At 35.8% G+C, this 15,096-nt stretch overlaps 1 protein-coding gene across 10 annotated transcripts in view; it reads right to left on the bottom strand.

The window, feature by feature from the left end:
- Positions 1–1,429: 1,429 nt before the first annotated feature.
- LOC128223731 (70 kDa neurofilament protein-like) overlaps positions 1,430–15,096 on the bottom strand; it is a 33,689-nt gene continuing 20,022 nt past the window's right edge. For 4 of the 10 annotated variants that reach the window (XM_052933072.1, XM_052933073.1, XM_052933075.1 and 1 more), the window contains exons 8-15: positions 8,801–8,898; positions 8,088–8,111; positions 7,730–7,765; positions 7,126–7,277; positions 6,508–6,540; positions 5,221–5,325; positions 4,599–4,715; positions 1,430–3,967 (exon numbers count right to left, since the gene is read on the bottom strand). In XM_052933072.1, coding sequence (XP_052789032.1) covers positions 3,929–3,967; positions 4,599–4,715; positions 5,221–5,325; positions 6,508–6,540; positions 7,126–7,277; positions 7,730–7,765; positions 8,088–8,111; positions 8,801–8,898 — 604 coding nt within the window. In that variant the 3' untranslated portion in view covers positions 1,430–3,928. Of the gene's footprint in view, positions 3,968–4,598; positions 4,716–5,220; positions 5,326–6,507; positions 6,541–7,125; positions 7,278–7,729; positions 7,766–8,087; positions 8,112–8,800; positions 8,899–9,376; positions 15,094–15,096 lie in introns of those variants that run through there. The other 6 variants (XM_052933077.1, XM_052933076.1, XM_052933078.1 and 3 more) reach the window with 6 other exon arrangements.

The following is a 15,096-nucleotide window of genomic DNA, read 5'->3' as shown; positions in this document are numbered from 1 at the left end:
GTGGAGTATGTTGGTCCCTATTACATTTTCCAGTAATATTAGGCTGCGAATACAACGTGTTTGACTGCTTTTAGATGTTCAGATCTCGTTTAGAGATACACAGTCATCTGAGTTAAATTCTAACATTTGATTTACAGCAGCTGTTGTGTCCTTATTCTACTGAAAAAAATGGGTTCTTCGGGACTTAAATAAACACACCATTACACGTGTCATGTAGTTATATCAACTAGTACTATAGTTTGGACTAATCATTATTCCATTCAGTGAACAGAAAAGTGATTATACGCGTACGAACGTACGAACACCCGCGTGTTATATAGGTAGGGACATGCTCAGCCCTAGTCAAAATAGGAGGTGGTCGCTCAAAATATGTTATGGTGGTGCCGTATGCATTCATGTACATGAGAGGAATATAGCCTGCTGTGGTGTTGCCGTATGAAATCATAGCTTGCTCATTATTCATTTTCGTTGCATATCGTGTAACTTATTTTATATCAATGCTGATGTGAAAAACTACAGAAACAAGCTCAGTAGCAAAAAGTTTAAATGCGCAAGTGTCAGTTTCTATATCTGTGTAAGTGTTTGTATCCGTTGCCGTGTCTGTGCCAGTGTGTATTATTGTAAATGTGCCCGTGTCTGTGTCAGTGTCAGTGACTGCGTCTGTGTCAGTGTCTATATCTGTGTCTGTATCTGTTTCAGTGTCTATTAGTGTATGTGTCCACGTGTCACTGTCTGTATATGTGGCTGTGTCAATGTCTGTTATTGTATATGTGGCTTTGTCTGTTTCAATGATTGCGTCTGTGTCCATGACTGTTTCAGTGTTTATATCGGAGTCTGTGTCTTTCATTGTATCTATGATGGTATCTGTCATTGTTTCTGTGTGTTTGAATGTATCTGTGGCTTCTATAGTTTATTCAGTCCAGGAAGTGTCGAATACTGCAAGGTTCTTCACATTTTATCTTTAAATGTGTCTCTGCATGGTTATGGTGATATGCTTCATAGCTTTCTCTCTTACAACTCTTCTTGACAAACGCATTGTAAGCTAGTTAAGAGTTTTTGTCCTGCAGTAAGTGAATTGATGATGCCTAGTGTTCATATGAGAATTGTTTTACTCGAATTTATCTGCAGTGAATTAGTATGTTAAAGACTTTATCAGAATATTTAGGTGTCGCTTTTAGTCTTGTCTTAAAATATAAACTTATTTTAGAAATAAATCCTTTATATCTTCATCGACTGAAGCATTGTTTTTGGCTATTCCATCCACATATTTTTATCATACGGCAAACAAAACAAAGACCATTCGATTAATACGAATATCGTTTGGGTTTACGGTTCCTCAACATTCACGTTGTAGTCAATAACACTATAAGGTAGGTAGGATATTTATTGGGTGTATTAAAGTGTAGCATATATAAAACATAACACGTAAAACATTTAAAGCTTTATTCAAAATGAAAAAGAGTACAGGAAAAATATTTGGAACTTGGTTCCGGTAAAAGTAAACAGTAGCTGAAGATTTTGGAAGTCGAATACATTTTACATGTTGCATTTTCTTTCTCACACAGCAATGATCTTCATGTCATTTATTTAAACTTTAGTGCTCGTCTGATGTTGTGTGTTTTAAAATTGAATATGAATTCCACAAAAGCTTGGATTGAAAGTTCTATGATTGAATAGAATCAATGGCGAATTGTCCTTTGAAATATCAAAAGCAATTTCAATACAACAAATATCAAATGTGACCGCTACATTGCCATTCAAGTACTTGGAAGACGGGATGATGTTTCCCTACCATATAACCTGTCAAGATATTGATATTTATAATTATTTTAATAGGTTATCTATCTATTCCGTTCATATAAATTGTTTATTTCATAATGAATTCAAAAATGTAAACTACCAACTAATATCGAAAGCCTGTAGCGGTTTTTACTATCTACACAACATCAACCAATCACAACAAAGTTATAAATAGTAACATGTAACGTTCACATGTGGCACAGTGAGTGGGTGGGGTAATGGCAAAACATAACCTAATTTGCATATAAAAGGAACATCACTGTTGAAAAAATCACACATATTCTTGTTTTAAAAATCTAAATTGAGTTAACAAGATAACTTATTGAAAGACCTTTGTCTTGATAAAGTCTAAGATGTCTAATATCACATTGTATTGATGTTTCCAATCAGGAAAGAACGCAAGTTGTTTAATGGTAAAGGTAAAAAAGCACTAGCATGTATGAAGCAAAAGAACATAAATTCAGAGTACTTAAATCCTACTAACTACCGTTTACAGTCGAAAAATGCGTCATTACGCTTCTGACCATTAACGAATGCAAATGGCTACACACATCTTTTTTAAGACGACGCGGTTATGAAACATCATAATATGATCAGAAGGTATGACGTCATTAACGAAAGCAAGACAACTATCATGCAGATATGTTTCCTTCAGTCTCCATTGGCGAATTGGCAAACATATATCACCTTCTGAGTGAGTGTATGTCCCTTTCAATTTAATGTTTTGAAACATGGGTAGTGAAATGTTTCCTGACAAGAACCAAGAGAACATGGCGATCACATTGTAGAAGTATTTTCAACTCCTTCCACACAAATCTTACGCATTATATTTCATAATAATGTCCATGTCTTTAAAACGTTCTCTTTGAAGCTGCCAGCGTTTTTGTAGAGGAAAACAGGAAAAATATCTGCATGAGTTTATAATTCATATAACAATTAAGACAGATCTAGAGTCGGTATAAGCAAAATGGAAGCAACGAGATTTGATAAACAGAGTAGTTTAAGCAATAAATGTATTAACTCAAGCTTAAGCAAACAATAAATAAAATACAATAACGAAATGTATGAATCATGATGTATAAATGTAAACATGTATAAATAAAACAGTTTAATACATTCTAAAATATACTTTTGTCTTTTCTCACAACCATATTAATTATAAATAACAAGAATAAATGTGTTGCATCGATATTGATTGAATAACAGGAAAATTCGATGACTTACGTTTCGAACTGTAACATTTGTTCAGCTGTTGAATACCGTGTGTTAAATGTATAGACATACACTCTATAAGATACACGTTTTTTGCGTCTGAAACTATAATCAACATTCTGTGACGCGATTTTCAATATAAATTTAATTAATGGTGTTGTTCTTTAACTCCCCATAGAATCCAATGTGCACTGTATGTATGTTAAAGTGGCACCGTATCACCGAACGTACAGAACAACGTCGTATGTATGATCATTATTTTCAGTCCAATTGTTTCTCCGTTTTATATTTCTAATACCCAAACCAAATTAAACTTTAAACTATTAATTTTGAAATTAAATTTGTTATTACCCACAAATACTAATACGATCGTAGGATGCGTCCGCTGATAGGATGGGGCCAATCATCAGCCATTCATTCTGCCTTTTAATTCAATTATATTCCAATTACTCCTAACAAAAGTATGATAATCTCACACTGGTGGCTTTCAAGCTACATGTGCTGTATGTACATGGTGTGCACCTTGATACAAAGCAATTATACTGATATATTTTGATTGGTAAAGTAGATAATTATTAAAAAAACACCCTATATAATTTCTAGAAAATGTTGAATAAATAATGTAATGTAAACGCTAACTGCTGTGTAGGTGCTAATTTTTTAAGTAAAAAAACTTCCCGCGTATCCTGATGTTTCGTATCCATCATATTCGGTAAAAGCTTAGATTGAATTCCGATTATAATCCAAAGTTTTTAAGTAGTCCTGTCTAAAGTTGAGATTCTTTTATCCCGGCTTTAAAGCATTAAAATTCCTAAATTTGTTAAATGTATCTTTGGTTTAGTCCTATCCGCTACAATGAAGACTGTTCGTTGAGAACAGTTTCTATGGCAACTCAATTCAGGTCACGTGACCCTGTCTAGTTGTACAGGGTCTTCTGGACGTGGCTGGCCTTATCCTGAAAACAAGAACAGGAGAGTGTTAAATAATTACAGTAAGACAATATCGTTTTAAATATTTATGCCATAAAAAACACAATTAAATAGTGTTTCCCAAATCGACTATAAACCCCATGTACAACCCCATGTTGGTTTGATGACTTTTCCCAATCGTGTTCATATGAGATGATTTTTTTTTATAAATTAACAACTATAAGCAGGTCCATATACAAATTGCATCCCTTTGATAGGCAAAATGTTCGCAAACCTCATCTCTTTCTTTCATGACAAACTAAGTAACATATCATCATAGGTTGTAGTCTAGTTTAACCTAGCAAACTTCGTTGACATTAGTATTCGATTACAATCAAGTAATCAAGTATTGAAACGATTAATGCAAACCACCGGGACAAGCCCAGGGGTAAAAACTTTGCAGGCGACCAAGGTAAGAGTCCAAACGACATCGAACGAGACACAAACAGACCATACACGCATCGAAATAGAATTTTAATGATGAGATTGCCGCCTCAAAACGGACAATAAAACTCAAAGTTACTGGAAAACGAGTGTTCTGGGTTTCACACTAGTTTATATGCGCATGGCCTCACACTTGTCTCAACATATATAAATATGATTACAACACTAAAATACCTCGTTCTTGTCGTTGATGAGGGCTGTGGTGACCTGGGAGCCTACTCCCCAGTTGTCCTCCTCACGGAATACTAGGTCATTCAGACCCGCCTCGGCAGCTGAACCCCGGGCTAGGATCTGAAATACAGGGAGAATGGTGTGAGATGTGCTCTTGGTGAAGTATATACATGTAAATAACGGGTTCGGGCAATTATTCTTCGCAATTTCAAGAAACTGGCGAAGTATAAACAACAAGCCATTGCTAGCTGCAAAAATGCTGTTCATTAAATAGCAAGCATAAATTTGTTAAGGTTAGTACATTTAACTTCAAATATAATAATGGCTGGTTGCTCAACTTTCCTAAATCGAATTGGTACGATATTTGGTTTGAAATGTTGGCAGGAGGGTTGAATATTTAAACCATTTCTAGTCCTAAATGGTACGTTTTGGGCGTATTTTATAGGATCTGGGATTCCCCTGGATCCGCTAGTGATAAGCTATTGCAGTATTGTCCTAGAAGGGATACGAAATAGCTGAGCAACTGGCATACTAATATAATGGATCAGGAACAGTTGAGTAAGGGGCCATAAATGGACTACTGGTATACAGTTTATTGCAAGGAATACATGCAGCAGTTGTCTACCTTGACTTTCTTGCCGGCCTTGAGTGTAAAGTTGCGGAAGTTGTAGCTGTAATCCCTTTTTCCGTCAACTGTCCTTCTCAGCTTCCAGCCGTCCAGGTTCACGTCCTATGCAATGGAAATCAGTATAGAAACATCTTAACCATGTGGATTTTATATAATAGTGTGGTTCAGATATATGCACTTTTGTTATCATTTTTGACGTTTAATAGTATATGTCTCATGTCATTAACGGTATGGTTATTGTTTATTTGTACGAAACAAAACGTCTCGTCTTGGACAAGGTTATACAGATATAAATGCAAACTATTGCAAATATTCCGTTCTGATCACTTATATGTAACAACTATTATATAGGTATCGTCTTTGAAATGGCATACGTAAAAACATATTTGGTAATGTTACCTTAAAATCATAAACTGATAATGTAACTTCAGACAGAAATTAAATACCAAAATAAACCAACCAATAGATTCCAATTATATTTAAATTATCTTCAATTGATCCAAAGTCCGAACTGTTTCGGTCAGGCACCAGTAAGACCCTGCCCAGTGCAATACGTCACACATACATTACAATTAGTATGCAGAGTAAGTTTTCAACACTAAGTTGATGTCATATTTCAGAAAAAGTTAATAACACCTATAGAAATAACAAACACTAACATAAAATTCTAACTACAATCGATGGAATTAATGACGACTTTTTGTTCTTTTTGAATAAATGCTTCAGGAATCAAAACCTCATATAAAATTTAAAACTGAAATGATATAGATATAAAGAGAATATTATATAATATCTATGCAAGAAAAAGGAAAATCATGTGATATCAGAATGTTGTTCCATTCAAATCAATGTAATTTCTATATTGAAGACAAATTTTAGACTTCCATCACTGAAGAAAGATACACATTTTTAAGTTTATGTATCGTAACTAAAGATGCCATGATAAGATTGCGAAGCAGCAGAAGCAAACAAGAATAAATACAAGAAGCGAAGCTAGTTCAAGCTTTGTTAATTTTTACTGAAATTAGATATTAGTCTGCGATTTTCAATGTGTAGCAAATGATGCACAGAATAGTATATATTAAAGACCATAGATAGAGCTACTCGGACTGAAATGATACATCGTATTAAATTATTTAAAAACTTAGTTTAGTCTGTATATGGTGGGTGATTTTATATGGTAACGGGTAATGCACGTTACGGATATTACTTAGACAAGAAAATGGAAACGTTATAGTCATAAGATGATAATATGCTCGTTAGATGTGCAAAACAAAACCTCACCGTCTCAGACATCATTCTGCCTTTACTGTCTTTCTTTATAAACATAATTTATGATATACAGTTCACTGTCGTATGAATATAGAAGAAATAAAATTCGGAATGAAAAACATTGACCAAAGCAACGAAAGTGCAAATGAATTTTCTGTACAGCTGTTTGATACATGACTACCCTAGACTCATCTAACGGTAAGCACAAGTGATTGGCGATCTTGTAGTCAATTTATTTCAAATTTATTAATAAAAACTTTATGTTCATGTTTACCTCAGACTGATTGCTGATAAGCAAAAGTGATTGGCGAATTTTTACTTTATATCTCATCAAAATCAAATTAGTATATTTTTATAGCATAAATGTTAAAACAAAAGATTTTTGTAAAATAAATATCAATTTTATTCTTAATAATAATCCAATAACTTATTTCATAACAACATAACAAGATACTTTACCGAAAAAAAAATGAAACTTTACGCAAACCGGCATAGTTATACAATACAATATTCTGAAATATACCTTCTTCGCCCAGCATATAACTGAATGACTACTAATCTGAGTACATATTTGAAACCCACAAAAGGATTACATATAAAAATGCACAATTGTATCAACCATAAACCTACCTTTCTGTTTGGCCCGGATGACGTATTTTCTAGCATGATGAATTTCCCCTCGGGAGAGACCTCACTGATGGCGATTGGCCCCGTCGATGTCCTCTGGTAGGTGGTTTTGGCAGACACCTCTCCACGCATCATCTTCATGCTCATTTGTGTATCTACAAGAGGCGCCAGAGGGGAATGGTAAAACATGGGGCACCAGACAGGGGAAAGGTGAAATGAGGCAAAATAGAGTGAGAAGGAGAACTAAAGTACGAATTTGAACAATTTAAAACGAAATTTTATTTTTTATGCTTTATTATAGTTTAAAATTATCTCAGTACAGATATACTCTGATCAGCTTTAATTAATCACCAATATATTAAAGAACCCTATTCGAAGTATATGCATAAAACAGGTTATACAGTCGTATTTTTCAAAGCTTTTAACCGAGTTTTATTTCATTTTGTTATTGACACACCATTTTAATTTTAACGTAGTTGTGAGAAATAATTAAAGCTATTAGTTATTATCAGTTTTTATTAGTTTTGTTTAGTGAAACTTAATAGTGAGTGACTGAAAGATTGCAGTAGGTATCATTCTATTACGTTAATTGTCACACTCTGTTTACCAGCGCCTTCAGACTTTGTATGTTCTGGATGGTCGTCTAAAATACGCAGTGGTACATGAATCGTACATACTTGTGATAAATACACATGTACACAGAACGTGATAAGCAGCATATTGACATTTCAGCAGCGCAAAGGAATCATATTTCAAATAACCATGCAAGTGTGTGCTCTTCTAGACCTAGGTACATAATACACCATTGGTCATCATTTATAGTCCCCCCCCCCCCCAGAAAATGATTATCGCTCATATATACTGTTCTCATACATAGCTATTTATTATTTTCCAACTTCAGACAGGTCTATAAAAGCACACTATGAAGAAATGAGTAAGCATATAAAATCTATTTGCAAGCATACCAGGCTTTGATTCCATCGTCACTCCTATAACCAAACATTTCATATAGGCTTTCAATGATATTGATTGTTTTAATATCATTTAAAATAGGTTAACCAATTAAATTACTTCCAAATTTCATGATTATCCAATAACCATCACCACTACAAAAATGTATATATTTTCAAACGATATATTTGCATTCAGTCCCAAACCATTAGCTCTTCCATCGATTTGAATATTTCCCGTAAACAATATTTCGTAGGCGATCATAAATAATTTGCTAGATTATAACCCCGCCCACCCCCTCATTATGACCCGGCCCACCCCCTCATTATGACCCCGCCCACCCCCTCATTATTACCCCGCCCACCCCCTCATTTGCACACCGCCCTTTAAATATGATTTACTGTAAATACAAATGTTAGGCTACAAGCTAGGGTCTTTAATTGCGTATCGGTCCGGTATTGTTCGGTAACGGCATTTATTCATACCTACCGTGTCGACGTATAAGATTCACATGCAAAAAAGGAGAATTGTTACGATCATGTTCGTGGTTCGTCTAAAATATGTGTGTATGTTCCCTTATGCAATCAGAAAGAGCACGAACACATATTCATCAAAAACAATAAAATGTCACCCTCTTTATTTAAAAATAAAAAAATGGATGAAAATCTAGCAAAGAATTTATATTGGCCTTCGTGTCATATTTTTGTTTCTATCACGTGATACGCACCCCCTCTACTTTCGTATCCGCTGACAACCTCTGACAACATTTCGCCGCCTGAGCTCTGTGTGTTCACGACTTGCTCAACGACCTTTTTCAAACCGACCCTGTTAGGAATCGAAACAAAACAATTGCGAATAAAACAAAAGAAATAAAGACTGGAGATGCTTAGCAACATCAGAGAACATACTAGATACAAAGCTGAAAACAAACACAAAAATCAAAGAAATGATAAATATCCAATCATATTCTAGCAAACACTTTTCATGTCTACTAAAAGAACAAAACACACGTTGCTGGAACAAGAAAAGAAAATCAATTTGAATCAATTATGTACGTGTTTCTTGGGAAAAAAACATGATTATGTATATTAATATCAAAATGAATTAGATTTTTGACAGACGTCGAGATGAAAATGAACGCCACCAACACGCACACGATTGATTCAGAATACGTAATTATAGACTAGCAAATAAAACAATAAAACATGCGTCTAGCTGATAATACGTGCGCAGTTCACAACATAATGTTTCCACAACAGTCATATTCACAACATGTTCACAGTGACAACATGTGTGAACGTACCGTTTCCCTTTATCAAGGCTTTAAACCTCTCTTCCTCGTCAAGTTTGGCTTGATTGTCATTAGTTTCTGGTGTGTCATCTTTGACGCCGTTAACAGTCACATCTTCTTTCGTTTTAGGTTCATCTGCCGTTTTTGTGTTATCGTTTGCATCATCTGTTTCTTCAGCATTTGATTCATTATCATCATGCGTGTTATCACCGTTAATTACGCTAACAGTTTCTTGTAAATCTTCGTGCATGCTCTGTTGCATTATATCTGCCATTGATTTGGTGTGTACTTCATGTGTTTCAGTAGTATTAACATTGTTTTCAACTGTGTCTGATTTAGTCTCAATCACAGTTGTTTCTTCTACTGACATTGCCTGCTCATTTGTCTGACCTACTTTAATTTCATTGTCTGCATTTTCTGTGCTTTCTTTTGGCGAACTTTTAAGCTCTGCCTCATGAACTGGTTGTTCTTTTAAAACGTCCGATTCAAAGCTTACAACTTTAGCATGATGTGTCTTACTTTGATCTTCAAAAGATTCATTTTTCAGATCTTTTGTTTCGGATGTTTCAGATTCTTGCTCTTCAGTTTTAGCACTCTCTGTGATAGGAGTAGAAGGAGGTGTAGATGAAGAAATTATTGTTTCCTCTTTGATATCATCTGTTTGAGCCTGCTCTAAATTTGAACTTTCTAATGGTATATCCCTTGCAATATCAGCAGAAACTATTTCATCAGTAATGGACTCTTTTTCAGCGACCAAATCATGAGCAGTACTGTCTTTACTACTTTCTGAAACCTCCTCGGCCTTTTCGACAATTTCTATATTTGATTCATGTTTGTCTTTTGTAAATGCTATTACCGATTGTTCCGATGCATTACTTTCAACGTCTTTATTTTCAATCGGTTCTTCTTTGGTGTCTTGGTAATTTTCTGGTTCAGTTTTGATTTGTTCCTCAACAGTTTCATTTGTCGATTCCGTTTTTTGGTCAACTACTGCGGGAGATTGAGCGTTTGCCTCTTGCATTGTTTCAGGGTTGTTATCGGCCGTTTTGTCAGTGTCTTTTACATCAACTGATTCTTCAGTTTTAGGTGGTTCATTTTCTATGTTACCAGGCTCGCAGATATCATCTATCAATGCTGTTGCAGTTTCTAACGCAACACTAATTTCTTGTTTTTCAATTGTCTGGTTATCACTTTCTGCGTATACTGATGTCTGCATAACATTTGTTTCTTTAATAAGCACATCTTTCTCTACATTTTCAGTACTTTGAACGGGAAGCGCGACAGACTGTGTATCTTTTGTTTGAATCTCTGATGATGTCTCTTTTTGCGTTACGGTATTTTGTTGTCCATTTGCAGAATCCTCTACAGTGGCATTATCAACAACTTGATCATTTATTTCTGGTTCAGTACTTGATTCTATTTCCAAGCTGTCTGGTTCTGCGCCAATATTGGTACTGGGAATTGGTTCATCTTGCGATTCTTTAGCAGGAGATGTCTCCACTACAGCCGGTTCTTGAAGGATTTGTTTCTCTACTTGTTCAGATAAAACAACAGTTTCTACCTCTTTATCTTCGGTTTTGTCAACTACTTCATGACCAGCGCCAGTATCAGTTCCATCTAGCTTTGATGTGCTTTCAGATGCAAGTTCAGTATGTTGTTCAGTTCCTAGTGCGACATTAATTCCTTGTTTTTCAATTGTCTGGTTATCACTTTCTTGGTATACTGATGTCTGCATAACATTTGTTTCTTTAATAAGCACATCTTTCTCTGAATTTTCGTTACTTTCCACGGGAAGCTCGACAGGTTTCGCATCATTTGGTTGTAATTCTGATGGTGCTTCTTCTTGTGTTTCGGTGTTTGGTTGTTCATTTGCAGAATCCTTTAAAGAGCCATTCTCAATAACCTCATGTTTTAATTCTGGTTCAATATTAGATGGTATTGCCATGGTGTCTGATTCTGCGTCCACATTGGTACCGGGAACTGGTTCAACTGGCGATTCTTTAGTAGGAGAAGTTTCCACAACAGCTGGTTCTTGAAAGATTTGTTTTTCTTCTTGTTCAGATAGAACAACAGTTTCTTCCAATTTATCTTCAGTTTTATCAATAACTTCATCAATTAACTCTGGTTCAATACTAGATTTTATTTCCAAGCTGTCTGGTTTTGCGTCAACATTGGTACCGGGAATTGGTTTCTCTGGTGATTCTTTAGTGGGAGTTGTCTCCTCTCCAGCCGATTCTTGAATGATTTCTGTCTTTTCTTGTTCAGATGAAACAACAGTTTCTTCCAATTTATCTTCAGTTTTATCAACAACTTCATCAATTGTATCTGGTTCAATACTAGATTTTATTTCCAAGCTGTCTGGTTTTGCGTCCACATTGGTACCGGGAATTGGTTTCTCTGGTGATTCTTTAGTGGGAGTTGTCTCCTCTCCAGCCGATTCTTGAATGATTTCTGTCTTTTCTTGTTCAGATGAAACAACAGTTTCTTCAACTTTATCTTCAGTTTTATCAACAACTTCATCAGTTACACTTGGTTCAATACAAGATTTTATTTCCAAGCTGTCTGGTTTTGCGTCCACATTGGTACCGGAAATTGGTTTAACTGGCGATTCTTTAGCAGGAGAGGTCTCCACTACGGCCGGTTCTTGAATGATTTGTTTCTCTTCCTGTTCAGATAAAACAACAGTTTCTTCAACTTTATCTTCAGTTTTATCAACAACTTCATCAATTACATCTGGTTCAATACTTGATTTTATTTCCAAGCTGTCTGGTTTTGCGTCCACATTGGTACCGGAAATTGGTTCAACTGGGGATTCTTTAGTGGGAGATGTCTCCAATACAGTCGGTTCTTCAATGATGTCTTTCTCTACTTGTTCAGATAAAACAACAGTTTCTAACACTTTATCTTCGGTTTTTTCATCTACTTCATTACTTGAGCCAGCATCAATTTCATTTGGCTTTGGTATGCTTTCAGATGCAAGGTCCGTAAGTTGTGGCTCGATTTTAGGTTGATCAACATTTTCGGATTTATCATCAGTGATTTCATTCTCTTCGGTCCGTTTTTCCTCTAATACATTTGCTTTGACATGACTTTCTGACTCAGACTCTACGCTTTTATCAATCACAGTATCAGATAAATCAGTGCCTAAAACATCAACTGGTGAAGTTACACCCGGTGAAGATAAAATAGTCGACGACTGATTCATGTTAGGTTTTACATCCTTAGAAACAGTTTCTGTATGTGTCTCGTCGGTGCGGTCCTCAACAGAACCCTTTCCTAAGTCTTTATGGTCGACTACTATATCTGCAGTTGATTTATCTTCAGATTTTACTTCATCAGGAGTTTCTGCTACATCTTGCTCCGTCTGATCTTGGATATCTACAATAGTAGCAGCAGATGCGGTTTCAACATTTCGTTCTGTCTTAATACTACTCTCTAAAGGGGCATTGTCCTTTATTTCCACTGCTGGCTCGTTGATTTCAACCTTGTCATCCTCTATCGTTTCTTCGTCCACTGTGACTTCATCGTCATTTGTTTCAAGTGGAAAGGTTTGCGTTTTTACCGGGGACGGTGTAGATGACCCATCAGTGTAATCTTTGGCGCGGCTTTCAATTTCCTCAACTACCTTTTTCACTATTACCGGGTGTTCAACTGGAGAAGGAGGGGCTTCATCAACTACATTTTTATCATCTTCATCACCAGTCTCTTTACTATCATCTGTTTTGCTCATATCAGGGTCTATGTCCATAGCTCTGGGAGGAATTTCACTATCGGGTGACGTCGGATCTTTGTCAGAGATTGTAACTGAGCAAGCAGCGTCGGTGTCCGGACTTGCGTCACGTGGTTCAAATTTCAAAACTGGTTCTTGTTTCGCCTCGACTATTTTCTCAACAACCTTTACAATAGGCTTTTCTACAGGTTTTTCTGGCTCATTTCTTTCATTCGAAGAGCTTGGTTTGAAATTGTCTCTGTACATGATTAGGCTTGCACGAGATCGCCAATCAACCCTGTTAACAGAAACTCTACGTCACGCTTTAGATATACACGTAACTAACGATGTCCTAAATGTGTGGATGGGACAAAATGATCTGAATCAATGAACCTTATTCTGTAAAACAAAAATATGTCTTAGCGAACCGTGTGTGAGATTATCAAATGTCAGTGCTAAGCTCAACGTAGAACTCAAGTGTAGTTTCAATTAAAATGAAACAATTTATCTTTTTGTTACCCGAATCAACAAATGTCTTTGTTTGTAGATAGTTTATATGAAAATGAGATAAGAATTACATGAAATAAAATGCAAAATGAAAATTGCAAACGACAATGACTACTAAATAGTAAAGACATGTTTGTGTAAATGTTCAAGTTTTGTGGGTATTTTAGACTTTTTTGTCATTAATGAAAATGGCACTGCCATATAATTAGGGAAACTGACAATAGGTGAAAATGTTCTTGAACATTTAAACAAATTGATCGAATACAGTTTACTATGTATAAATGAAATCTGTAATAAAACAACTGTTAGATATAAATTTGTTTTATATAGCTATAAGATCAGTGATCATGATTATGGCAACCCAAAATAAATAATACAAAAGTGTATCTATGCCCTACATGGGTGTAGCCACGCCTTCTTTTTTTCTTGGGGTGTATATGCTTAAAATGAATCCAATGATATGCTATTATTTTCTTACAAGAAATGAACTCATTGTATGTGCCACCTGACTTACTTAGAGACTGAGAATTGTGACCAGGGATCCGTCGAAATAAATATCTTAGTCGTAAAGTCAGTTCATTTATACATCTGTGCAAATTGAAATTATTGCCAGAATCAACGAAATGAAGGAATCTACATGTTTCCATTTGTGAAGTCCCTAAAGAGCGTGAAAGTAACGGATAAGATATTTCAATGAGACGGATCCCCGGTTATGCATAAGTAGTGTAAGATGATGTAGAGGTGAAGGCGAGATTGTGTAACGAATGGGCCACATGTAACGAAGTTACGATGACAATATTAATATCACATTGGCAGGGGCAGCGCGTCAGAGCTGATTTAGACAACACCAAGTCACAAGTCTTTGTGTACGTATATTAAAGTTTTCCGCATTAGTTATTGAATTTAAAGCTTAACGACGCCGTAATGAGATTTCTCATACAAGAACTGTTAAATTGATGCATTACCACAGATTCGCAATAAAAAATGCCGGTTTTTTTTTTGGCTTAACCCGTCTATTAGAATTTCTAAAGGCTATTGTATCTAGGAGTAAAATATCAACAGTGAAACGCTGCCACATAAGGAGCATATGAAAAATTCACACATTGTTCCCGTGATGGTTGGATACACTATACCGAAGAAAAAGGATTGTGCGTCGAGCAAAACTGGGAACAATGCATTACAAAGCAGCAATAACGCCATTTATAATAATATTGCACTTATAAGGTGAGTTAAGGTAACAATTTGTTAAATGCCTACCTACATATTGCACAAAACATGTAAACACGAACATTTATAATTGGATAAACTCAATCATTACATTATCTAAGACGACTAGATATATTTTAATTATTGATCAGCCGGCTTGGAGTCAGACCCCTCGGGGTTCTCCTTCTTTTCCGGCGCCTTATCGCTATCAGCGGAGGCGGCCCTGCCGCCAGCGCCACTTTCATCGGAAGCGCTCCCGCCACCACCACCAGAACTAGCGACTGTCGCCTTCCTAACATGCGGGGGCACC

Source organism: Mya arenaria, chromosome 17 (assembly GCF_026914265.1).
Source record: "Mya arenaria isolate MELC-2E11 chromosome 17, ASM2691426v1".
Classification (NCBI taxonomy): Eukaryota; Metazoa; Mollusca; class Bivalvia; order Myida; family Myidae; genus Mya; species Mya arenaria.
The sequence above is the reverse complement of the archived record's forward strand: the minus strand, read 5'-3'. Positions and strand labels throughout refer to the sequence as shown.